We start from the raw sequence: 26,319 nt of genomic DNA on the forward strand, positions 1-26,319 counted from the left end.
GCTTTGTGTGGGGCACTTACTCTGTGTCAGGCTCTATGCTTTATCTTATTTGTCTCTCCTCACCATCCTGTATGATACAGGTGATGCTAGGAAACCAAAGTTCCATGAGAGCAGAGACTTGCACATGACTTTGAATCTAATAAGTAGGAGAGGTGAAGCTTATTTCCAATGTCTACAGCACCCCCATTAGAGACAACCACAGAATGTTCTGAAGTAGTTACCTTAGAAAGTATGGCTTGTTTTATTTCATATCCATAGTACACAGAAGCAAAAGACTCTATTGATAGAAAAAATGAAAAAAAGGTACAAATAAATGGAAGGCACAATTAGAGTCACATATAAAGGATTTATCTTTCGAGGAATGTAGAATAAATGCTTTGAAAGTGTTAATTAAGTTTAAGGTAGGAATTGAGTTCTTTTTAATCAAGCTCATGAAATAGGGACGTATCTGAGTTGTACAGATGTACATAAGTTGTTTTTATTAATATTGAGGATGTGATTCAGAGTTATTTACATAGTTTTAAAATATAATGTTAATACAAATTAGAAAACCAATAGCATTGAACTTTGGGCTAAAAACAAGTTAAATTATCCTTGTACAAGTTCTCAGAGTCAGCTGTTCACAATTAGATACTGGAAATATATAATCTAAGAATATATAAACCTGGTAAAATGTGAAAATATGCCAGATTATGATTCTACAATTTAATGTAGTTAGTATTTTGATAGACTTAGTGATAGGTGGTTTCATTGCTCTTAGAAAGAGAACCTAAGTATAATGTGCACAGATTTGGAAAGGTGTATTCATAATTACATTAGGAAAATATGATGACTCAATCATGGTTGACAATTCAAGCAACTTGAATTTTATATGAATTTTCTTCTTCAAATACTGTGCTAAGCTGGGCGCTGGTGGCTCATGCCTATAACCCTAGCTATTCAGGAAACTGAGACCTGAGGATGTTTGTTTAAAACCAGTCTGGGCACTAAAGTCCATGAAAGTCGTACATCCAGTTAACCACCAGAAAAGTGGAAGTGTGTTGTGCTCAAGTAGTAGAGCATTAGCCTCTAGCTGAAGAGCTCAGGGACAGTGCTCAGAGTTCAAGTCCCACAAATGACCAAAAAAATATATATATAGAAATAAAATATAGGTGTACATATACATATATATACATATACACCCATACATATATGTATATGTATATATGGGTATATATGTGTATATATACATATATATACATTGTGTTGAGATTTTGTAAAGCTTCATAAAAATTTCTTTAGACATTTGTCTAATCGATTTACTCTACATGCTGCAATAATTATTAGTGTTCTATACAAGAAGAGTGGCCAGACTCACCAACGGTATCTCCTGTGAGACTCCAGAGCCTTCAAAGTCCAGTGACCTTAGTGAGGAAAGTGCAGTGGCAGAAATGCCGACTGTCATTCGAATCATGCGTTCCTTCCCTTCCCTTCTCTTTCATGCTGCCTTCATTCACAGTCTGGCTTGTTCCAGGTGGTTTGCAGAAATGGCTCCCACAACCCAAGCCAAACTTTGTGTTCTAATTCTCAGTGGAATTCACTCAGACTAAAAATAAAAAGGCTGTCTAAAGAAAATATCAACCAATCCACAAGTAGGACTTGAGATCCAACCCAATGCAAGCAATCAGCAATTTTGAAATGAATGGGCAAATTAGGTAATTAGTTGTGAATGGGCTTGATTTTACAAATATTTTACAAATAATTTGACAAACTTAACAAATACACACATATACAAAACTATATATAGAGTATAGATAACCAGTTAAACATATAGGAAACACACAAATGTGTAAGGCTCGCATGAGACAAACCCTTGTGTCTTGCAGTAACGGGGGGGGAAGGTGTAGAGCAGACGCTTGTTCTCTATTGAGTCACCCAGCAAGCTAGATTAAATCTGCCCTATTCTCTACAAAGCTTCTATTGCTGGTGCAGAGGAGGCACCATTCTAGTATGTCTCCATTTCTAGGCTAGATGAAGTTATAAAAACTATACCTAGGGAAAACCCCTGAATGTGCCCCAAATTTCCTTAGTCAGGTATTGGATACTCATGTCTTTAATCTTGATCATGGTTTGAGGTGAGTCTAGTCGGAAAACATTTCTAGAATCAGCAGAGCTCTAGCATGGCTCATGTAGTATAACACCAGCCTAGCAAGTTCAAAGCCCTCAACCCAAAGCCCAGTACTACCAAAACAAAAAAATAAAAACAAAAAACAAACACTTATTTTTATATCCTTAACCCTAAGCCCAGTTCATAGGATGAATCCAGTTGCAAAGAATTGTGCAAAGGCTGGAAGGTGGATTCCAGTGCCCAGGAAATTTTCCAGGAATTTCTATTATTTTAAGGACATGGGGATAGGAATCTGAGCTAGAAATCAAAATTCCTTAATACAAGATTGACTTTTTCCCATATCTCTATGAATGTGAAATATGTAGGGAGGTTTATTTTATGAAACATTAACTATAAATTTCACAGCATTAATGGATTTCTTAGATTTTTCAAGCAGTAGAAAACTATCACATAGTATCGTTCATCACATTTTGATCACATGGTATGTTAAAATGATTCCTTATGTATGATTTGTGGGATTTATCATATGGCAGGTTCTAAGCTAGATGAATGTCTCAGTTACTGTTTCAGTTTTAATACCTTGATTCTCAAGGTATCTATAAGGTGCTATGGAAAATGATATTTTAGTATGGATTTCATTAAGACTCGGTGTAAATAAATGATTAAAATTCTGTGTGTGTGTCTGTGTCTGTGTGTGTGTGTGTGTGTGTGTGTGTTTTAATGTCTCCTGATAGGTCCTTCGAGTGGTTCGACTTATTAAGATTTCACCTGCATTAGAAGACTTCGTGTACAAGATATTTGGCCCTGGAAAGAAGCTCGGAAGTTTGGTTGTTTTTACTGCCAGTCTTCTGATTGTCATGTCAGCCATTAGTTTACAGATGTTCTGCTTTGTTGAAGAACTGGACAGATTTACAACTTTTCCAAGGGTAAGAATTAAAAACACAGTTACAGTTATTTTCTTGTATTACTAATAATGATTTACAGAAAAGTAAATCATGACATAGTCATGATGATTTAGAAGCGTTGTATTTCTTGCAACTTGAAATCATCATTTTTTAAAATACTTACAATGGTCTCTTCAACAGAGTGCAGGTGTCAGAGCATATTTTCTGTGGGGTCAAAATATATATCCATTCTAAAAATCCAGGAAATACTATAATCAGATGCCAAAATGATAAAAAAAAATGGAAGCTAGTGGTCTCACCAATAAATTGCTATCTAACAGGATTTTCAAGTGGTTTTTTTGATTTATGAGAAGAAATGTATTGTGTGTTTCTGAGAGGAAGTATTTTCTAAAAATGATTTATTGTTCTGTAGCTAGATATTTTATATCAGGCATAATCTAAGAGGAAAATTTGGTTTTGAAAATGTATGGTCTTCAAATTTGAAATGTCTTTAAAAGGTCATCGTATTCATCTCGCTACATTCTCATTAGAATTCACTTGAGCTAAAAAGAAAGTTGAAATCAATAACTTCATAGCTAGAACTCCTGTGGAAGATTCAGCCCCTAAACAGAAGGATTCTGAAATTCAGCTCTATGTAAACTTAGAAACATACAAGTATAGTGACTAAGACAATTAATGTTAACTATTTTCACCATAAGTTAAAATAGTATGGCCCATTTCTGGGAAGAATAAATCTTGGAGTAAAAACTGAATAGAATATGTTTTTGAAGTGAAACTCAGAGAAAATGATGTATATTTTTACTGTACTCCTAAAACTTTCTTTTTCAAAGTTCACGCAGAATTTCCTACATTAAATACCAATGTTATTTTTTACAATGCAAATTGTTTTTCATTCACGCATCTCTGTTTGTTGAGTGCTTCTCCGAAGTTTTGATGATCTCAAGGTGAGGAGTGTACTAAGGTCCCAGACCTCAAGAAAGGCTACATTGAAGGTGACCAATGAACTAATATGAGGCCCTCCTGGCTTCGTTGAAAGCAGGCACGTGGTGCCCTTGATAAGGCCCAGAGCCAGGAGGAAAAAGGTCAGGAAGCTTTGTTGGATTGTTCAGTGAAACCTGGAAATATCCCATGTTTTGGGCCCTAGGCAGAGGGCCTTGGTCTGGAAGAAACTGATCAGGTATAACTGTAATGGGAAAGTGAGGAGAGACTGAAGTTGTGTGCCATAGAGAGAGAGCAGCAAGGGTTCATGGGGAGGCAAGAAGGTCACACTCAGACCATCAGCATGGGATGAGATTGACCATCCGTGGTTTTGTTGCCAGTGTTGCCAGTGGCATCATAAGGATGCCAGTGGAAGTCACACTCAAGCTTCTGTTCAGTCACTACACATGGCAAGCTGCTAAAGTAAACCCAGCCCCCTGGTTTCCTGTCAAACAGCATGAAACAAGGGCTGGCAGATCCCAGCAGTGGTCAGGGGTAGAGTCATTCAGTTCATTTCTGAGAAGTTCTGAACAATACCCTCTTGCCCTTTTATGGCCAGGGGTGGTAGTGGTGGTGAAAGAGTAAAGGGAGTGGCATGAGAAGTACAGAGCCACGCAGAACAGTGGGCTTCATCTGGACCCCAGCAGGAAAGCTTCTGCTCTGAGGTACCGAGACTAGGAGCATGGCAATCCAGGTGTGATGGAGCCCGAGTGTCTCGCCTCCTATCACTCCATAAAATCATGCAGGAATGTGCAGGCTGTCCACTTCGGGGATAGCAGCCAGGCGAAGCTCTATCATTGACGGTGGTCTTTCTTGAAGGATCTCACAAAGGATGTTAGTCTGGATCCAGGCTCTTCCTGCAAGGTTAGAGGTATGGCAAGCGAGAATGAAAACTGTAACATAAATCCTATCTCCTTCTGGTAAATCCTGTGCTCTCCCTGGTAAATCAGAATTGCAGATGAATACTGTAAATCGAGGTCAGTATTCTCTTGGCCAGCATTCCAGTATAGTTCATCACACATTGCTGAAAGTCTCAAATTCGCAGGAAGGATTTGTGTGGCAAGGCACAACTTTCAGGCAAAGGATAATGGCAATAGATAAAGAAAAATCTTAGGCTAGATCAAATTCTTCCAGTCTTTTCAGATCTGAGTGGATTTTAAAATAAAGGCTGTGGGTTTCTGTGAAAATTTGGATGCATGAGTCTGCTCCTCTTTCCACACAGGTCTAATTTCACTTCCCTGTGAACATCACACTGGAAAAATTTTACTCTAATATTTTTCTTTAACCAAAATATTGGTAAACATAGTGTTTTTCTCCTTTTTTCTGTATATTGAATAGCACACAAAAACAACTCTATTAGGTTTAGTGAGCATTGCATAAAGGTTCCATTATATACCCCAAAGAGTGGATCTGAATTTGGTACTACTGTAGCCTGTAATAAAGGAAAGGCTGTTTTCCAGATCCATCTGTAATTTAGCTCCACCTAGCTTTATTCTAATTAGCACCATAATAGTAATCAAGTCACATTACACTTCTACATCTCCAGTGACTCAGCTGTGGCTTTCTGCCTGATGACTCCACCATCTTAATGAAGGACCTCACAGGTATGGGATCTGATGAGAAGGGCGGGGTTTCTTCTGTATGTGCATCATTGAAAGTGAAAGCTCCATAGCACAGGCCAAAGCAGAGCACAGATTTTCTGTAAGGAAAGTCACGTGATATACTCTACAGTGAAATGGCAAGTGGGAAAATCAACACTTGTCCATATTATCTTGACTTATTTAGCCATACTGGGGATTGAACTCAAGGCCTATGCTTGGTAGCCCTAGGTGTTTCTTCCCAAATCAATAATATTCTATTCTAGTTTGGACCAAACAGATGTTCTGCTGAATAGAAATGACAAGTGGGATTGAATCCTGTTATAAGGCAATATCCAACAGTTCCTGTTTTGTTGGGATGAATAAATTATACCAGAAGGACAATTTAGATGAATTCTTCATAATGAAGCTTCCAGTACAGGTCATAACACAGAGTGGCATAAACATGAATAATCATAATCTTTCTTTGACAAAGAAAAATGCATGTTTACCTCTAGTTCTCTGATAAAAAGCAATAAGCAAAGTTTCAGTAAGGTTTTAAATGTTTTTTTGTTTAAGCAGAACAACTGCCTAGAAGTTATTAAGATCTATTCAATAAACAGGTAGCCAGCTCAATATCCATATTCCTTCTTCTAAATCTCCAACAAGTTATAATAAGCAGGCCTCATTTGTTTATAATGGAGCAAATGAAGATCATTTTTACTTATAAGTAATACATTACCCTCCATAACTAGGGTACATAAATTTCAATATTATTTATTTGATGAAAGTTTCCTTAGTTTGCATTTCCAAATGCTAATGACTTGTTCTATTAAATTTTCACTTCGAAACTAATGTCCAGAAGAGTTATTAGGCACTTTAAAGCAATAAATGCTATAAAATACTTAATTAAAGGTTAATGTCCCTATTTTTCTCAACCATCAAAATAATGATTTAATGATAAAATTTTAGTTGGATTAAACACTAACTGGGCAATCTGAAGAAACAACTTGCTCTTTAATTTTTTTTTATTATTTTCCAGGTATAGGGTATGGCTACATTTTCAATAAATTCAAAGTCTAGTACTCTTTCAAAAGTATTATGTGATTAGGGTCTCTGAATCTTTATTTAATTATTTTGTCTTCCATGTATTTTTAACATGAAATATGTCAGATATGCAAAAATATATAAAGAATAATAAAAACAATGATAGTTTCCTTAGAATGCACAATATACCCTAGGTTTGATCCCCCGCACCACACAAAATATAGCCACATATGTAGAGCTTTCCATGGAAAATAAGACAGTAGATGTGTTCTCTCTCTGATCACGCTTTCCTCTTTCTATCCTACAGAGAATCACTTTGCTGAACTGGATGTTCATATTCTTAGTACCTTTCTTTTTGCTTTTAGCAGATTTATAAATACTGATTGAAATCCTTTTATCTTTTGTGCATGATTTTCTTTCTATGGTATTAGACTGTATTATTTCTTCTGTTAATTGCTTTTATTGCTCACATTATTTGTGAGATTTCCCTACATAAATACGTATAGCTGTATTTCCTTTATTGTCATGGCTATGCAAGATACAAATACAGGTTTTATTATACGTGCTGCAAAATTTATCTAAAGACTACACAGGTTGTATTTCCATTTTCCTCTTGTCAGGTAAATTCTAATGTCATCCCAGTGATATCTCCCTTGTAGTGAGCATGTCCTCCTCTTGGGTTAGAACTCAAATACCTTATTCAATGGTAGAAATTTTTAGAATGAGCCAAACTAAGTCCACCCATAGAACAGAACAGCTACAGAACAGAAGTACTCAGTTTGAAGGTAATACCAAATATGCCCCGGATGACATTAAAAGATTCTAGGAACAGACTATGCCCAACTACAGTGCCTCTAAATATTATCTCATTTTAATGAAAAGCAAAGATTGCTTTCAATAAATGTGATCTGGAAAACTTCAGGGGTAAATACGATTTTAATGGGCAAAGATTTTATGTACTAAAATGACATTTCTTGGGCAACTTCTATAGAAGGAAAGCAAGACACAGAGAATCCTGTGGTGGAGAGATGAGATGTATGCTGCAGTGGACGCCGAAAGTGACTCACAAAGGGTCTTCAGTGGAATTCTAACCAACTGGAGACTCATTTGAACACTTTTTCTCTTTTTGCTTATTTCTCTTTCTGGAGTTGAAAATAAGAAATATTTTGAAGAAAGTAATCTTATTTCTCAGAGGAGGTGTTTTTACTGAACAAAATTCACTTTTATTGAACAAAAACAAACATTTATAACCAGTTAAGGAATTGCAGGCAAGTTCTGAGATCATTTTTTTTCTGGGAAGCTATTACTGTGTCAGATCTTTCACAGACTCATAAAGTGAGACCCCATCTAAAGCTTCAACCTACACTGTTTTCCATGCCTGGGCAGATTCTGCAAGAGGAACCAGCAATTTGGTTTTGGTTTTAGTGATGTCATGATACATTTTAATGTCTGTTTCCTGCATCTCTACCAAAAATATGCTCTTAAATTTAATGTTTCCCACTGTAGGTTTGGATGTTGGTGTCATTGTTGTGGTTGTTGTTTCTGTGTTGTTTTGTTCCTGTTGGATTTATTTTTTGATCAGTAACCAATGTCAGTGGCACAGTGGTAGAATAATATCCTATGACTCTATCTTTAGCAAATAGTTTGAAGGAAAAGAAGGAAGGTGAGAAGAGAGGGAAGGAGGGGGTGGAAGAGGCAGGGAAGTTGGAAAGAAGGAAGGGAGGAAGGAAGGGATTTTAAAGTACTATCCATTTTGTGTATGTTACTAAACTATTATTATATCAGAAGTAAAAGAGATATTATTGTCTGTAATCTTATAACCCAAATTGCCAATGAAATGTACCATTTACATTATGAAAATTTAATATGACTGACATTACCTAAATCACTAATTAAGAAATGGAGCTTAAATACTCCCAAGAAACTTGACAGTCTATCCTATGAAGAAAATTAATTCAGAAGCCCTTTATTTGCATAAATCTCTAGGTCTCATTTTCACAGCTGTTTGTTGTGTCAGCTTGATGGTTGCATTTCAAAATTATTTTAACATAATTGCTGGAGAATATACCTTTCTACTAAAAATATCATACCCTTTAAGAAAGATTGTTAGGGTGGAGGAAATCTGAGTGTATTCATTTTATCTTAGTATATTTCTTTAAAGTGTTTCTAATAAGGGAAATTACACAGTTAAATCTTCAATTAGTAAAATATTTTAAAATATATTTTGTCATTTCAGATTCCTAAAAAGTGAAAAGGTTATGACATTTCTGAAAAAATAAATCTTAATGAGTGGGGTTAATTTTAGCAAAAAAAAAAAAGAAAAAGAAAAGGCTGGAGAAAACTGCTTTCAATACATGTAGGGAACATCACATGGAAATTCCCATATGTATGCACTACTGTGCTAGACACATGTGCTAAATTTTTAAAGCATTGCTAGAATAGACAAGGACTTGGTCTGCCATTGGAATAGTAAGGAGAGATTAGCAGTTTGAGGTCTTAAAAATATCTTTAACCCCCACCCCCAACTTCTAAATGCCCAGCAGGAATTTTATATGGCCTCTTTAGCCATATGTGGGATGAATTAACCACTGGAGCCCTCCCTGCTCCCATCGGCTGGAGAAGCCCTAACACCTACCAAACACTACTAAAGATTATATGAAAAGCACCAAACAAATTCAATCTCTCAGCCAAACTCTCTTTTCTCTCGTTCCATCTTTTCTGAAAAACCATCCCAGGAGACTGTCCAACCCACAACCTTGTCTGCAGTCTCATTCATGAGGCTGGATATCAAGGTAAGCCAAGTGCAGGCAAGAGGCAAGCTGACACCTGTTCTAAGTACAAAAGGATTCACTGATGTTTGCGTTATTTTTCATTTATTCTTAAAATTATATTGACTTCCACCTGAAGTCTGGACATCTGCTTTGCTTCTAACCATGTTCAAGCTCATGCCGACATTTAAGGCCAATGATCTTAGTTTCGATTTGGTAAGACTTTTTCCTTAGTCGTCTAAAACTTGGTGGATGAACATTCCCCCTCCCTACTCTCCCTTCTCACTCATTTAAATGGAGTCTTGGCAGCAAGCATATTTTTGGATTTATAAAAGCAAAATGAGTTGTGCTCATTTATTTTGAAAAAAGAAAAGAAAGCAGGGAACTGGTTGGTCTTTCTTGTCAACACCAGAGGCTATCACAGAACTAATAGAAACCACTTTATTCTGGCTCTCTAAAGCTCTAGGAATGAAGCATTAGAGCTTTTGTTGTAGGGACATTGGTATTTTGTATTTTTTGATGTGATGGTGTTTTAAATGTGTCATATCTATTAACAAAAATGTAATTAATGTAAATAGATCTCTAATTTCAAGAGTTCTCATACAGAAAATAAACAAAGATGACTCCAAGAATTTTATTATTTGAAATCTTGCAGAACAGAGCCCTGCAATGCTCCTCGGTGATCCTTGTGTTTTGATGGCGTTGTTTTGGAGATGGGGAGCTAGAATTTGAACGAAGGGCCTCAGGCTTGCTAAGTAGGTGCTCTGCCACTTGCACCAAACTTTTTTTACTTTATTCTTTTTAACCTCAGTGTTTCTGAGATCCTTATATTCTGCCTACTTACTAACTGCTACTTACTCCAGTTATTCATAAACAGCTTCAAATGAGTAAAAAAGTACTTTTATTAGCAATAAAACATTCATTGTAACCTTTTTCTAAAACATTTATAAGCCTGGGTTTGGAGAAATAGGCCAAAAAGTATACTTTTAAAAAACAAAAGTTTTCCAAATAACTGTCATTTTCAACTGCCATAAAACAAAAACTGGAGGCAAGGGCCAGGAGTTTGGCCTAGTGGTAGAGTGCTTGCCTAGCATACATGAAGATCCAGGTTCAATTCCTCGGTACCACATACATAGAAAAAAAGCCAGAAAGTGGTGCTGAGGCGCAAGTAGTACAGCTCTGACCTTGAGAAAATCCAAGAACAGTGCTTAGGTCCTGAGCTCAAGCCCAGGACTGGTAAAAAAAAATGGAGGCACAGCTCAACTGGTAAAGTACCAGCCATTAGTGAGAAAGACAAGTGGTAGGTAAAGGCCTTGAGATCAAGTCCTAGCACAAGCACCATAAAAATAAATAATAGAATAGTAGATACTTACATTTAGAAGAAAGAAAAGCACTTTAAAAACATTTATCTAAAGGAAACATCTTAAAAAATACAATGTATTCTATAACATTTTTGAACTTTAGAAAAAATAGAACCAGATTGTATATTACATACAAATTTAAGTCACAGAAACTCATAGAAATTCTAAACTTAGACCAGTGTCATAGCTGCTCTTTATACAGATGTCTTTAATGCAGATTTGTAACTTCTCATTTAGAATATTATCGGTCTGGTGCTTTAATTTTCATCGGTTATTCATACATACTTTATTTTGAATCTCAAAACAACCTCAGAGAATGACAATAAGATTTTGTCATGATTGCAGATATCAGGAAGGCTAGTCTCAGGCTGCACAAAAAGCTTGATCCAAAGCCACTAAGGCAGTGAGCAGTTCCTTCCCACATGTGATGGTGATTGGAGACGCTGGATCTTGTTTGTGGCCTCAAATTACAGAGCATGGTGGCCCTTTTAATCAGGCCAGTCGGTCTCTGAACCTGCAGTCCTCTTCATCATCATCTTGAAAGGTTATCCCCTTAGGGTGAGAGCAGAGATAGGGATGATAATATTAAGCAAAAGGAACATTTGAATAGCTCTTGGCTGATAACTATATTCCTCAGAAAGCAGATGTGAGGTGTAAAAGGCTCATAGGTATGGTAGGGACCTATTCCCAGTGCACCTCAGAGTTGGCATTTTTCCTAAGACTTCGACAAGAAAGATGTGGTAGAATGGATAGAATTTGGAGAGCCAGGAAAACATGATTGGATTAAATGGAATTCCACCTAAACTGTATAAGGTAGGATTTGAGGTAAAGGAAAATGATTTTCACATTTGGGATATATATATATATATATATATATATATAATATATATACACATCCTCACTCCAGACTTTATATCTACAGTATTTGTGTTTGTGTGCAATTCTGTTTAGTCACAATAGAGGATGATTCTTGTCTTTTATTTTCTGAGTTTTTAAATACATTAAAGTCAATTTAATAAATTTTCCTGAGGGCCAGGAGTTCGGCCTAGTGGTAGAGTGTCTGCCTAGCGTGCACGAAGACCCAGGTTCAATTTCTTGATACCAAATACATAGAAAAAGCCAAAGTGGTGCTGTGGTGCAAGTGGCAGAGCTGTGGCCTTGAAGAAAGCCCAAGGATAGCGCTTAGGCCCTGAGTTCAAGCCCCAGGACTGGCAAAAATTAATTAATTAATTTTCCCAATGTCAAATTATCTATTAAGACTTATACCTTGTCGGTTCTGATATTATCAACCAATTTAGAAACATATCCCTAGTATTAGGTAACTTCATTCTTATTACATAGTGATAACACTTTGAATATTGTAAGCTTTAGGTAGTTAAGTATACTGGAGAAAGGGTTTAAATAACATGAAATATAATAAATATTAACAGAATATTAAAAGATCATGAGATCTTTGGGCATTTTTAGATGATAAACTCCTCTAAAAATTAGTGGTATTTGGATAGAAAACAAGGAATTGAGTGAGTAATTATGGCAATTAAAACCAAAGCAGATGTCACCTGGTGGTCAGTGAATCCCATGTAGGCAAGTCTGTTTTAGGGCCGCCTGGTAGTAAGACACAGCAGGGACCCTCTCGGTAAATGGTGGAGCTACTATGGAAGCTGTCAGGTGATTGTCATTTTGAAAGCAAGTCTTTTGTAGAGAAGCAGTTCTTGAAATCAGCTAAGAATTGTGTGTGTGTGTGTGTGTGTGTGTGTGTGTGTGTTCCATTGTAAACGGAATGAGACCACAGGATTCCTCACCACACTTTATATTTATATTTTTAGAATATGTATATTCTAAGTGCAAAAGAAACATACATCTTTACATATACTTCCATAAGAACAATAAAAACATATTTTTTGCCAGTCCTGGAGCTTGAACTCAGGTCCTAAGCACTGTCCTTGGACTTTCTCAAGGTTAGAGCTCTATCACTTGAGCCACATCACCACCTCCAACTTTTTCTTCATATGTGGTACTGAGGAATCGAACCCGGGTCTTCGTGCATGCTAGGCAAACACTAGGCCAAACCCCTGGCCCCCCATAAAAATATATTTAAAAAATAATTTTAGAAGATATGTGATCACACAAAGACTTGTATACGAATGTTTAGAGCAGCATTATGTATGATAGCCAAAAATAAGATTATCATACAGATAAGCCAAACCAATGAAGAGAGAAACTGTGGTAGATGTTGACAGCGAAATTTTATTGGACAATAAAAGGGAAAGAAGTGCTGAAATATGCCACTATTTGGAGGGGCCCTGTGACCTTGGTTGTGATTTCAGTTTCAAAGCCACTGGGATAAGAAGTACACTTGTGACTATTGCAAACTCACTCCCACTGTATCTTCTTGCTCCATATTGACCACAGGCTGACAAGCTTCCCCTTCTAGTTTCTCCAAGTATTTTACTATGTTTGGTCTACATTAATGTCCACCAGAAATATGCAGGGGGTCATCAAATTGCAAATGTCGTCCATGATATTTATTGACGGGGTTAAGAGTCACATTACTAGCTCAGGAACAACATGTTGAGTTTTTAACATTTTGAGTGCTGGTGAATACCTTTGTTGTGTTTTCACTGAATGCAACAATGAGTGATTTGGGGTCCAAAATGAATTATTAGGAACAATAGAGTAAGAGGTTTTCTGTCATTGAGCCTGGAATTGAACTGCCTGGCATGCTCACATGGGCTGCCAGTGGCCCAGGAAGGAAACACTGTCGGGTATACCGATGATTGATATTTAAAGGATGTTAAGAACAAGAGAAATGATAAAAATACAGCTCATTGCCTTTTCTTCCACTTTGGGAATTTTATTTCCATCTAAGCCTCAATCTTGGTTTATAAATGTAGGCTCTGCTAAAATGTGGAGTCATTTTAGGGGAAAATATTAACAAGTACAGACATTCTATTAAAGAATATCACAGATGATTGCAAAACTGGGGTCAAAAATTAAGGTTGGGCTCATCAGAATTCCTTGAAAGATGGCTAAGATGTAGGAAGAAATGAGAAAGGCCAAAGATGCCCTAAAATTCCTTGGCCTGAATAACTTGAAGAACGGAGTCTTTATTTTCTGAGAGGGTGGGAAAGAGGGCAGAGCTGGGGAGTGGGCCATAAAGAATGGAGATGTGCGATATATGTGATTCCTGGTGAATGTCCACGTGGGGATGTGGACTGGATTCTGGAGAGAGAGCTGGAAATACAAGTGTGGGAGTCGTCTGTTACACATATTTAAAGGCAGTGAAATGAATGAGATAAAGTAGCTGGTTACATGTAAGAGAGAAGTAAAGGATTCTGGGATCATACGGGAGCTCTGTGACCTTGGACACTGAGGAATTGAGGAGAACCCAGTCCTGGGAACTGAGAAGGGTGTAGGCGGCACTACTTTGTTCCACTCATTCTCTGCATTTAGATGTGTGCCCTCCTGTGCCACTGCTGTGTCTGTTCACCCTGCACACGGCTTTCGGCTTCTATTCTGAATTTCTTGCTCTTTGTCTTGTTCGTATTCATCCAAAGAATATGGCCTCTGATTAGAAGCAGAAAGTCACTAAGCTAATGAGCCTCAAAACCTTTCTTCTGAGAAAAAAAAATCCTGGCAATCTCTTTCTTCAATCCTATTCTTAACTTCTGTTCATTCAGCGCTTCCCTCCTTGCGTGGGAACATGAGTGAGTATACTTGTGCTGTGATTCTGTAGTTTCCTTCCACGGCTCACAGTCAACTGCATGGAAAATCACCATTCATTCATTCACCTCCAGATTCTACTGACAGCAGGTGATTTTCCTCTGTAGTTTCCGTATGAAAGTCCTTTACCATCATTCTTTTCTTGGCTGATTTAGTTCTTCCTTGAAGGTGAAGAGTTGCTTTTTCAGGAAGCTTAAGCTGGACCATTCAACCTGAGTTCACTTAGCAGCAAGGAGGCACCTTCCCTACTACAGGGACTGCTCCCCAACAGTGATGCTTAATATGCTGTGATCTCATTACATATTAAAAGGAACATGAAGGGGTAAGCAGTGCAATAACAAATAAGCAGCAAATAACAGTGTTACTCATACTTTATTACACCATTGGGTGGAGAACTGAAGGGTAAAACAGCAAAATCAATACTCCCCTGGTTGAAATCTAAGGGACTTAATAGACAAATAATTGTCAACCTGAAAAACTCCAAACAAGTGAAGAGCCACAATAGCATACCATTTTATTTGAATAATAGCTACCAGGAAGAGTGGAAAGTGGCAGGAGAAGAAGTAGAGATAGAAAGAGGCAGGAAGAAAATAAGAAAGACCAAGAACTAGCCTGGGAAAATAATCAAACATTGTCTTCTGAAACAAGTTAAGAAGAAATAAAGTTGAAGAAGCAGATCTTTATAATATGCTCACATGCCTTAATCTCAGACAATTCCGGATGAGGGATACTGCACATACTAGCTGAGTGTTCCTCCACAATAAAGCAATACACACACACACACACACACACACACACACACACACACACACACACACACAAAATTAAGCTGATTGGTGTCTAAAGTAGAAGAAAGAGCTGAATGTTGGGTCTTCAGGTATCAAGAAGAAATCTCTTGTGTTTAATCATAAGTTTTGTCATTACTCCTGAGCAAAAGGAAAGCCATATCCAATTAAATGTTTTTAGCACTTGTGGGTCCGGTAATGGTTTGCCTACTGCTATTGGATCTAGTGTGTGCACAGACTTTCACCTCAACCATGCTGAAAATGAATTAAGCACCATGCAGAGAGGAGGCTAAGGAGAGAAAAACTGGGAGAACACAAAGGATAAGGTGACATTGTTCAAAAGAAATGTACTCATTACGTAACTGTAAACCCCTCTGTACATCACCTTTATAGAAATAATAAAAAAGAAATTATAGAGAGAGGAAAAAGGAGAGAGAAATATTTACAACATAAAATCTCTAAATTGCTGATATTAAATAGCATTAAATCTCATGAGTCAGTCTGTTTTTATAATAAATTAATTTAAAAAGAAAGACTTTCCCATTGACCTCACATAGGATAGAACAATCTGATGTTTTCAGGTGCTTCCACTTGGGCATTTGTGCTCCTTGACATGGCATGTACCACATAGAAAACAGAAAAGACACAGGAACAACTAATTGTTCTTAGTGTTTAGTTCTAATGTACTTATTTAAGAGCTTAAACGATGTGTTGTGGGGAAATGTCTATAGCACTTTTAGAATGAGTTGAAGCTAATCTTTGAGATGAATGGCTATCTAACCGTACCAGGCAAGGAACATCTATTATTTTTGGTAATGCTGAGGTCATCTCAGTAAGAACATATTCACACTTCTCGCAAACAAACAATGCTGTTGGGATAATGGGATTGCAGAAAGTGTTTCCCACCTGCACACAGGTTGAGTGGGAGAACTACGTCCTGACTTAACATTCGATTAGCAGCTAATTGTTCCTTTATTCAAATGCTTCTCTGATGCCCTCCACATTTGCACTTCTGAAAAACATAATCACCCCTAGCACAGGAAATCAAATGACAAAAAGACTACTATGCTATTAGAATTGGGAATGGTGGATCCAGAACTTCAAAGAATGTAAGATATAACTTGGAAGTTTATTTATATGGGTTCATAATTATTTTTTTTTTGCCAGTCCTGGGCTTGAGATTAGGGCCTGAGCACTGTCCTTGGACTTTCTCAAGGATAGAGCTCTACCCACTTGAGCCTCAGCACCACTTCCGGCTTTTTTTCTATATGTGGTACCGAGGAATCGAACCCCGGTCTTCATGCATGCTAGGCAAGCACTTTAACCACTAGGCCAAACTCCCGGCCCCTTATTTTTATTATAGTACCTGGCTGTTACTTCTGTTTGTTTCACAATTGAGTGAACTTGGGCTACTCACTTCTCATTTTTGAGTCTCAGTTTCCTCTTAGTTCTAAAAACCCTTTCACTATGATTCTATTTTTATCTTGGCCCCAGTCCTTCTTTATGTTATCCTGGACTTTATTCTTCAATTGACTTGATGTCTTTATTGCATCGAAGCAATTGAAAAAAATTGCAAAGTCACAGGCTATAGTTGTCCGGATTTGCGAACACTATCATAAAGTCTCATCACAAAGCATTTATGAGCTGCACACAGTAGCTGGCTTCTGAGAGCCATCTTAACCAATTAAAAAAAGAGAGACCCCATCTCAACCAATTAAAAGCAAAGCCTCAGGTAGGTGCCTATGGTTCCTGCTGTGTAGGAAGTATTAATAAGACAATCAAAGCCCAGGCTGGCCCATGCCAAAAAAAAATAGATGATATTTGAAGCGCAGAAGATACCTGAGTCCAAGATGCATATGGAAATCATATATAGTCATGCATATGTATATAATATAGATAGTATGATTTAATACTACAACCATGTCAGAATCGACCTAGCCAAAGATTTTTGCAGAAAGTATACCTCACTCTTAACTAGACTGCTGTTTGAGGAATAGCCTAGATGTTTTCTCAGTCTTCTTCTGCATGCTTCATTCTGCCTTGAATATTTTTTAAACACAAAAAAAGAATGTGTCTTTGTTAAGTTGCACAGCACAACAGTATTGTTTAGAAATATTTCTTTTTAAGTGAGTCATATGTTTAATATGATCGCTGAAATAACTAGATAAATGAGTACAATAAAAATAAAATTAGGGTCATTATTATTCTCTTATAAGCTTTAGACAATCAAATGCAATTCACTATAAAATAATAAGTTTCTCCTGGCAGCTGCAGCAAAAGTAAATAAGTCTGTTGGGAATGGGAAATCATTTTCTTATAGAAGGAAGAAAACAGTAAAAGTCAAGCAAAGATTCTGATTTTTTCTAATTTGTTTAATAATATTTCCCAACACCAAGGCTCATTTTAAAATCAGTATCATTATTTTTTTTTAGAATGGCTAGATATGATGCTTTAATGATTTTCTCATTGGATGCATCTAGACTGCTCTTCCCCTAATTAATCAGATAAGAATCAATAACACTGAGAGAAGGGTTCTCAGCAGAGCACCAGAGACGAATTTGAACCCGCATTCCCATCCCCAGCTGGTATTATAATCCCGCCATTCTTTTCCTTGCTAGGCATTCATGTCCATGTTCCAGATCCTCACACAGGAAGGGTGGGTGGACGTAATGGACCAGACTCTCAACGCTGTAGGACACATGTGGGCGCCTGTGGTAGCCATCTACTTCATTCTCTACCATCTCTTTGCAACTCTGGTGAGTTTAACTTTTCTTTTCTGTTCTATTCTATTTTAACATTCTTAGTGTATTAGCATCAACTAATATGTGTCCACATTGTCCATTTCAAAGTGAGAGCTGCAGGATAGACACAGAGTATTCCCCTGGGATCAGAGCCTGGCAGTTCTGAATTTGACAAGTCAGAACTACATGAAGAATTGTTTGTTTGGTCAAGAGTGTCTCTTTTAGTCACAAGTGTTTGCACGAGAGTACATGAGACAACACAAACAGAAATCTCATATTTGCACAACAGCTTTATAACCTGCAGGTCACACTAGAACTCTGTGATTACGTTCTTTGTCTTGTAGAGAGGCTGTCTTTGATTTCAGTGCTGCCTCTTCACAGCTGTAATTGCACCAAGGACAGAAGGTGCAGACCTTAGGGTATAGTCATTTAATTAGAAATCAGCACAGGGTTTTTGTAAAATGTGTAAAACACATGGGAGAAAAAAGACATTGCTGAAAATATTGTCAAAGTACTAGAAAACTGAATACCAGATCCACATATAACTGATTCCTGTCACATAGACTTTTCCCTTCAAGGTATTTATATTAAAAATCAAAGAAAGATCCAATACAGATTCTGACATACCGGAAGTGTAGTTCTTAGTTCTTCCTAATACCAAATCTATATCTGCATGTCATTAGTTTATATTTACAAAGAAAAGTTATGGAAATGTAAAGACTTAGAAAAAAATTATATTAAGTGAAGTAAGCCAGACTCAAAGAAACATAGGCTCAATGGTTTCCCTCATTAGTCATAATCAATAGAAACCTTGGGCTCTCCTACCAGAGATTTACAATAGAACAAAACCTAGATACATAAGGCCTTATAGTATGACGCTAAATGAAAGGACCTCCAGGTTATAGAAACAAAAGCCATATAATGAGTGATTGTTGTCCTTAATATACTATGTTATGTCTCATCTCTTTTGCTGTCCCTTGGTTATCTCATATTGTTACAGTATTTCACCTGATATATTGTATATATGCGTATTTGGTTATTTGAAATTGGATAGGGAAGGGGGGAAAACAACATAGCGGCGGGGCAGGGGAGGGAAGTGGGGACCATGATATGAGAAACAGTATCAATGTATGTGAAGTAATCACCTTCTATCTGGTGGATATAATGTAACCCTTCTATTAATTACATTAAAAATATATGAAAAAATCCAAGTTATAGTTTATAAGCCAATATTCAGGAAAAGTTCAAGAGAAAGTTACAAATACAAGTTAGAAGCTAGGCGTTGGTAGAATTAGATTACTTTTAAAAAAAGATGTTTATACTTAAAATACATCCTGACAAAGGTTAAAATTATATTCTATTTATATGAGAAAAGTATGCATGATCAGTTTAATATATCACGTAAGCCCCCTTTTAGATCCATTCCCTTTCTCTCTTCTTTCTTGTCTCTACTGTCTCTCCCTAGAAAAAGCAATGATGAATTTAGTATGAGTCCATATTTTAGTTTTAAAATTATATTTCATTCAATTTAACATATTTCCATTATAGAAAAGCTCATTTTGTATAACATTAAGGAAGACAACAATTGAACTATAAACATCCTTGGCAAGGTACATTACTATTTCAGATTCATAGAAATGTAAAAGAAAGTATGTAGTTTCCAATCAATGAAATACAGAAAAATATAAAAAAAATCTATTAAAATGATGTGTAGTATTCTAAATATAAAGGTATGATTACATCTATTTTATGTTGAAATTTTTGAAAATTTAGTTTTGGGAAGTGCTCTGTTATGGCTGACTCTCCATGTCACCCCATGTGACAAGGCTGAGCAAACAGCAACTTTGGTCATGAGTAGTCTTCCCCCAAAATCTTTTATCAAATATTAGTTTTTGTTTGGGGGCTGGGAGTTTGGCCTAGTGGTTAAAGTGCTTGCCTAGCATGCATGAAGACCCGGGTTCGATTCCTCGGTACCACATACATAGAAAAAAAGCCGGAAGTGGTGCTGAGGCTCAAGTGGTAGAGCTCTAGCCTTGAGAAAGTCCAAGGACAGTGCTCAGGCCCTGAGCTCAAGCCCAGGACTGGCAAAAAAAAAATTTTTTTAAAATATTAATTTTGAGATCATTTCATCAATATATGTGGAGCTAGTACAGTTATCAGTGTATATAGCCATATACTAAGCTATTGATTAAATAGCCCCTATTTATCAGTTACCTTCCTTATATCTATTTAGACTCTCTCCCAAATCTAACTCCTCTGCAGTCTTGCCATAAGTACAGTGTCCCTGTCCTGAATTAGCCCAAGTTTCTCTATTGAAGTTTTCAGGTGCAGATATGAATCCCAGTCTACCAGATATATTTATAAAGATAGTGAGTTACAGATGGTTTCTGCATTTTAATTTTTATTGTTTTCTCATTGGCATTTTGAGATCGGGTCTCACTATGTAGCCTCTGTTGGCCATAAGCCCATGAACATCCTGCCTCAGCCCCTCGAGCGCTGAAATCATATCCAGCTCTGTTTCTGCATTTTCCAGTGGTTATTTAAGCAAGTACTTGCCTAACCTGGATATGGCCTAGTGATCCTCAAGACCTGACATCATCACTACGTGGATCATTAGTGATGAACATGTTAATGTGTCTGGTGCCGGAAAACTGTACTAAGCCAGCCCTGAAACAATACAGTAGTTAGCATTCCTCCTCTTTTTACACTCTCAGTTATCCTTGATATGGCTTGGCTTTTGGGAGTCTGAGGTTCTTATGAGTATATCTTAGGTGTATCATTTTTCCTAAAACTGCATTTTTACCCTTCAGTGACTATTAAAGGAGGTCTTCTTTTTCTGACTCACCTGATCACTTGCTTTATGTGGTTTTTCCATGGACCAGGTTGTGTTTTTAAGTTCATTTGTGACAGTGATACGCACTCCACATGTCAGCACTTTGACTACTCCCTACATTGCAAATATCTCCTCTGAATATTCCACTTTGTGAAGTCTTTTCACATATTTTGATATGGTTAAAGCATTGATTGTTCTATTAGATATATAATCTATTTGAACTTGCGCTTACATAATATCAATATTTTGCCTCCTTGTTCTTTTTAGTAAAAAGTGTTTCTTCTCACTTTGACCCATCTAGCTTAGTATTTATTTATAACTTACATTAGAGATACTCTATGACTTAAGTATGGCTTACGTCAATTTATGGCTTGAGTTTTCAAGCCAATTTTTCTCACTCAGATTTAAGTGACAATTTCAATGTTTAGAATACTTGTTGGATTTATCTCATTATTAAATATAAGAACAAATGATTAACTATTTGATATTTTTATTTAAATAACATTTTAACATTAGTTAATAAAAAGAATTTTGTTAACAAAACAAAATACTATGCCACTAAATTAAAATCAAAGTATGGCGTGGCCACCACCCCAAATTCTAGGCACTACAGTCACTTCCTACATCTCACTGAGATTTTGTTTAAAACATGAAGAGCAATTGTCTCTCTTGTCCTGTATGCCCTTAAAGGCTGACAAACAAATAGCCTCTATCAGGTGAGCTCTAGTTCACTGAATCCTTCTACTGTCATGTGTAAGAGCTAATTTATATTTTGGCCAAAGTGTTAGTCAACTAGTTGAGAATTAGCGCTACTCCATATGAATCCATCAGCAAACATTAAAATTCCTGCCATTTAAGGAAGTGACTAAAGTAGGGGGTAAAGGGTATTGTATACTAGTACTTGCTACATGTAGTTGATACTCAAATGATGAATGTCTGCTTCCAGGTTGTTTCAGAGTAGACTGCTGTGAAATATTCAAATATAATCAACAAAACAACTGGGGGTTTGTTTCGGAGATTTGGGTTCTGGCAGTACTTGGTTGTGAACTTGGGGCCTTGTGCTTGCTCATCAGGTGCTTCACTACCTGCGGGAGTTATTTGGCTCCCTAGTGGTTCAGAAGCCCCTCCCCCTCCAGCCCATCACATTTTTGTTGTACTTTGCCTAGGTTAACCCAAACTGTGTTTTTCCTATTTAAACTGTTTCCCATGTAGCTGCAAAGACAGGCACCTACCTCCATGTACAGCATTTCATTGGCTGAGATGAGGTCTCGTGCATGTTTTTGGTGGTGGTGATGGTGGTCCTTTGTTGGTTTGGCTTGAACTCGGGGCCTGGGTGCTGCCCCTGAGCTTTTGTGCTGAAAACTAGTGCTCTGCTACTTTCAGCCCACAACTTCACTTCCAGTTTTCTGGTGGTTATTTGGAGTTAAGAGTCTCATGGGCTTTCTTATCTCAGCTAGCTTGGAATGGAGATCCTCAGATCTCAGCCTCCTGAGTAGCGAGGATTACAGGCGTGAGCCACCAGCACCCAGCTTCTCGTGTACTGCTTTTGCCCGAGTTGACCTCAAACTGCAGTCCTCTAGAGTTCTACCTCCCAAATAGCCAGGATAAGAGGCACAAGCCATTGCACCCAATCATGTATGCTAGCATTCCCTGACACATCACAGGACCCTAAAACAGAAAACATGTTTCAAGTTCAGTTCTCTAATCCATAAATCTGTCTATAAGCTTCAAGTGAGGTGTTTTTTTTTTCATTAAGTTTTATGTTTCTGTTTGTAAAACATTTCAAAACACCTGAACTCAAATTTGGGGAAATCTACATAAATACGGGATCTGAACTGTGCCTTTCATCCATGCCCACAATGGGGGCAGTGCAACATGGTGAGTTTCCAATGCAGTCATCTCAGAAATAGGCAGGTGCCAAACCACCACCACCACAACAAAACGTTTGCCTGCAGATTGTCCTAGAATAAGAAACAGCAGGAAGTTTTATCACTCCTGGGGATACCAATTTGTCAGCTCATAATGAAAATCAAGCTCACAAATATAGCAAATGCATATTCATAACAATCATCTATTGTCCCTTTAAAATCTTCCTTCTGCATATATGTGCTCTGTTTTGCTGCTCTGATTGATTGCAGTTTCCCAAATGCTTGTTGAATTTATCTTTCCTATCCCTTTTGCCGATTTGCAGGTAAAGAAGAGAGATGTGACTGGTGGGGAGATTCTATTTCTCCCCCTTTGGTGTTTCTCCCTTTATTAATGTCTCAAAGGAAAACCTGTGATGTGAATATAAAAAGGAGAGAAAATGTAATTAAGCATTTATTGTGGATGGTCTTTTTGTTACCTTTGAAGTGCTGAAATTAGCCCAGCAGTCTCTTGATTCTGGCTTGGTAGCGGCAGCTTGCTGAGAACAGTCATATTTTGCTGATAGAAATGTGCATACTAAAGTATAAATTAAATAACTTGATTTTATAGAATTCATCTAAAAGTGCATCTACAATGAATGGATCACATTTTACACTGCTCTGATTACATTTGACTTTTTGTTGACCCACATAAAAAAGAAATGGTTTCATAGTACAGACTGTAAGACAGCTTAAGATGGCCTTCTTACAAAGAGTAGGAGGGCAAGTAAGAGAGAGGAGAGACAGAGAGAGGAAAGAAGAGGGGAATAGAAAGGGAAATGCAACACAAGAATGGAGGATATTAATTTGATACCTGCTGTGTTTTTGCTGCATACTTGGAAATAATTTAAAGATAGGAAGAAGAGAATTTTAGCTAAAGAGCCAGCTATAAGCTATCAAAAAGATAAAGGAATAAAATCAAGCTTCAGGGAAAGAATAGAAAAAGGGAACAATAGATAGGATAAGGTTAAGACTGCATGAAGGCTAGAGTTAAAGAGAAATCAAAATTGAATATGTTACTATAGTGATTAAAAAAAACTACGTGCTAAGACTGTTTAAAAAAATAAAATATAACTTTCAGCAATCCGAATCATTCTAGTTCTAAAGTGAGTTTTTGTTTTTATTGTTGTTATTTTTCTTTTCTTTTTTTTTCTGGTGCCAGTTCTTGGACTCAGGGTCTTAAAGCCTTTCACAATTTTTTCTCTCAAAGCTAGCACTTCACCACTTGAGCCATAGTTTCACTTCCCATATTTTATTGATTAATTAGAGATTTTTCCTGGACTTTTCTGCCTAATCTGGCTTCAAACTATAGGCATGAGCCACTGGTACTCAGATCCTGAAACTTATAGAGATTGCTCGATAGATGATAGATAGCTAGATAGATAGATAGACAGACAGAAAGACAGACAGACAGACAGACAGACAGACAGACAGATAGAAAACATACATACATACAGATACAAGTACAGATACAAATACAGATACAGATACAAATACAGATATAGAGAGAGTAGAGCCATAGTTGGTTGAAGAGGGTGACTGATGAAATAAAACTTGGAAATACAAATATGTTATTTATTGAGTGTAACTAAAATGCATCATGCATAAATGCAGAGAAACAACTCTGTGGTTAAATATATAAAACAGTAATGCCTACCAAATACTTAGATCAGGTGAGTCTGTTCAAGTAAGAGGTCCTGAGTCCAAAAGAAAGGATGGATGGAAGGAAGGAAGGAAGGAAGGAAGGAAGGAAGGAAGGAAGGAAGGGAGGGAAGAAGAAAAGGGAGGGTTATATAATTTACAACTAACAGCTTATAAAAGTGTTTCACGTACATGTTGAAGCTATTATAGCCCAATGTGGAATGTCCCTATTAAATAATCATTTTTGTATCAATAGTATTTTACTCTAAACCTGTAAACCACACATAATGGCCACAGAAAACCTTTTAGCACAGCACCTGTGGCAATGGATGAAAGCACACTCCATACTGGTGGAACAGATTCAGATTATTAATGAGTATTCCCTCAACTTTATATAAAAACAGAACCAACACAAATGCCCAGAGAAGTGAAGAATGAGTCTTACTTTCCAAATGATGGCTTGTCACTCATTCTCATGACTAATGATGCCATGTGTTGGTAAGTGCCAGAAACCAGGCCAATTCCACCCTGAGTTTATAGGAAAATAATATATCACTGACAAGGTAAATGAAATATGATGAAATCCAAGCTGCAAGCTTTCTCTCACCTCTGTTTCTTGGCCATGGCTGGTTACTGTCTCCTTAATAGAGTCTACAAAATGTAATTTCCACCATCTCATAAACAGACTCACTCTGGTCTCGCTAAACTTCCATTTCCATTCCAAAGAGCTTAGCTAGCCTCAGTGCAGATTTGCCTCCACTCTCACCCTGGATGACAAGTCCTTCCCTTATGCTGGGGGCATGAAAACAAAGACAGAGCTAAAGTCCATGTCCAAATAGAGCTTTGGGAAGAATCTCAAGCTACAGATTCACATAATTCATTTCCATGGTTAATGACTGTCTGGTTTTGACATTAATGTGTCAGTAGAGCAATGAAACCTAAACACAGAGGTATTCAGTGGATGAAATTAGGCTTAATGCTAGCTTAATACAAAATTTAAGTTTCTTTCTTACTAATCTTACATTTGTTCATAACCTCCCCTTAACATTTTTCTCAGTCCTGTACATTTGGGATTATCTGATAACCATCTATGCTTCTCATAGGAAAGCTAAAGCTTTCCCATGGAACATTTGCCTTCTTTATCTACTCTGAAAGTCAAATTTAAATCTGCCACAATAAGGAGGAAATTCAGGAAGAATCCCATATCTGTCCCCGGTCTTCTTCTCCAAGAATAATACATAATACACTTTATTTTCAAATGAAAGAAAGAACTCCTTCAGTTATCTAATCTTCTTTTGTCAAATTACACTTAGCACCATCCAGTTACTGTTTCAGTGAACCAGTGTGCCATCATGGCATCACAGGCATTAAAAAAAAAACAAACCAACAGAGTAAGTCCAATATCCACCTGTCAGAGATGTAGCAGACATAGTTATGGCTCATTTCTAGGCCAATTCTGCATCTTCCTCAAATCATCAAGTGGCATGGCTATTACAGAGAATAGTATTGGTATAACCCCAGTCAAGTGTCGCAATATCCTCCTTATTATAGACTCCTTATCCTCAAGGAGAGCTAAGCACTTCTGCAGAATGATCTCTCAGGTTCTGAAAACCAAAGTCAAGTTTGCTTCAACTTCCTACCCTTCATACTCAACCACCTAATTTAAAAACTGGAAATAATTTGTTAAGAATAAACTTGAAGCTATAAAATAGGAGTGCAAACGATAATGGCATAAAAATGGGACACAAAAGAATTCCAAATTGAAAGGAGAACTAGAAATTAGAATATTTTGGTGCAATTATATACTTATGTTCTTCCTTCACCAAAATTTGCCTATTCTAAAAGAAGTATATATCCTTTTTGAGTTTAGAATATATCATAGAAAAGAGAAAAACTTGTTATGCACTTCACAAATGGCACCTTAGCATTTAAGTGTCTCCTAACATTTT

At 37.0% G+C, this 26,319-nt stretch overlaps 1 protein-coding gene across 3 annotated transcripts in view; it reads left to right on the forward strand.

The window, feature by feature from the left end:
• Nucleotides 1-26,319, forward strand: part of Nalcn (sodium leak channel, non-selective) — a 198,647-nt gene that overhangs the window by 89,555 nt on the left and 82,773 nt on the right. For all 3 annotated transcript variants that reach the window (XM_090341914.1, XM_090341916.1, XM_090341915.1), the window contains 2 exons: nucleotides 2,842-3,033; nucleotides 17,870-18,007. In XM_090341914.1, the coding sequence (XP_090198040.1) occupies nucleotides 2,842-3,033; nucleotides 17,870-18,007 (330 nt within the window). The remainder of the gene's footprint in view (nucleotides 1-2,841; nucleotides 3,034-17,869; nucleotides 18,008-26,319) is intronic.

The sequence above is a fragment of the Megascapheus bottae genome, chromosome 11 (genome assembly GCF_031878675.1).
Source record: "Megascapheus bottae isolate mThoBot1 chromosome 11, mThoBot2.hap1, whole genome shotgun sequence".
NCBI classification, from domain to species: Eukaryota; Metazoa; Chordata; class Mammalia; order Rodentia; family Geomyidae; genus Megascapheus; species Megascapheus bottae.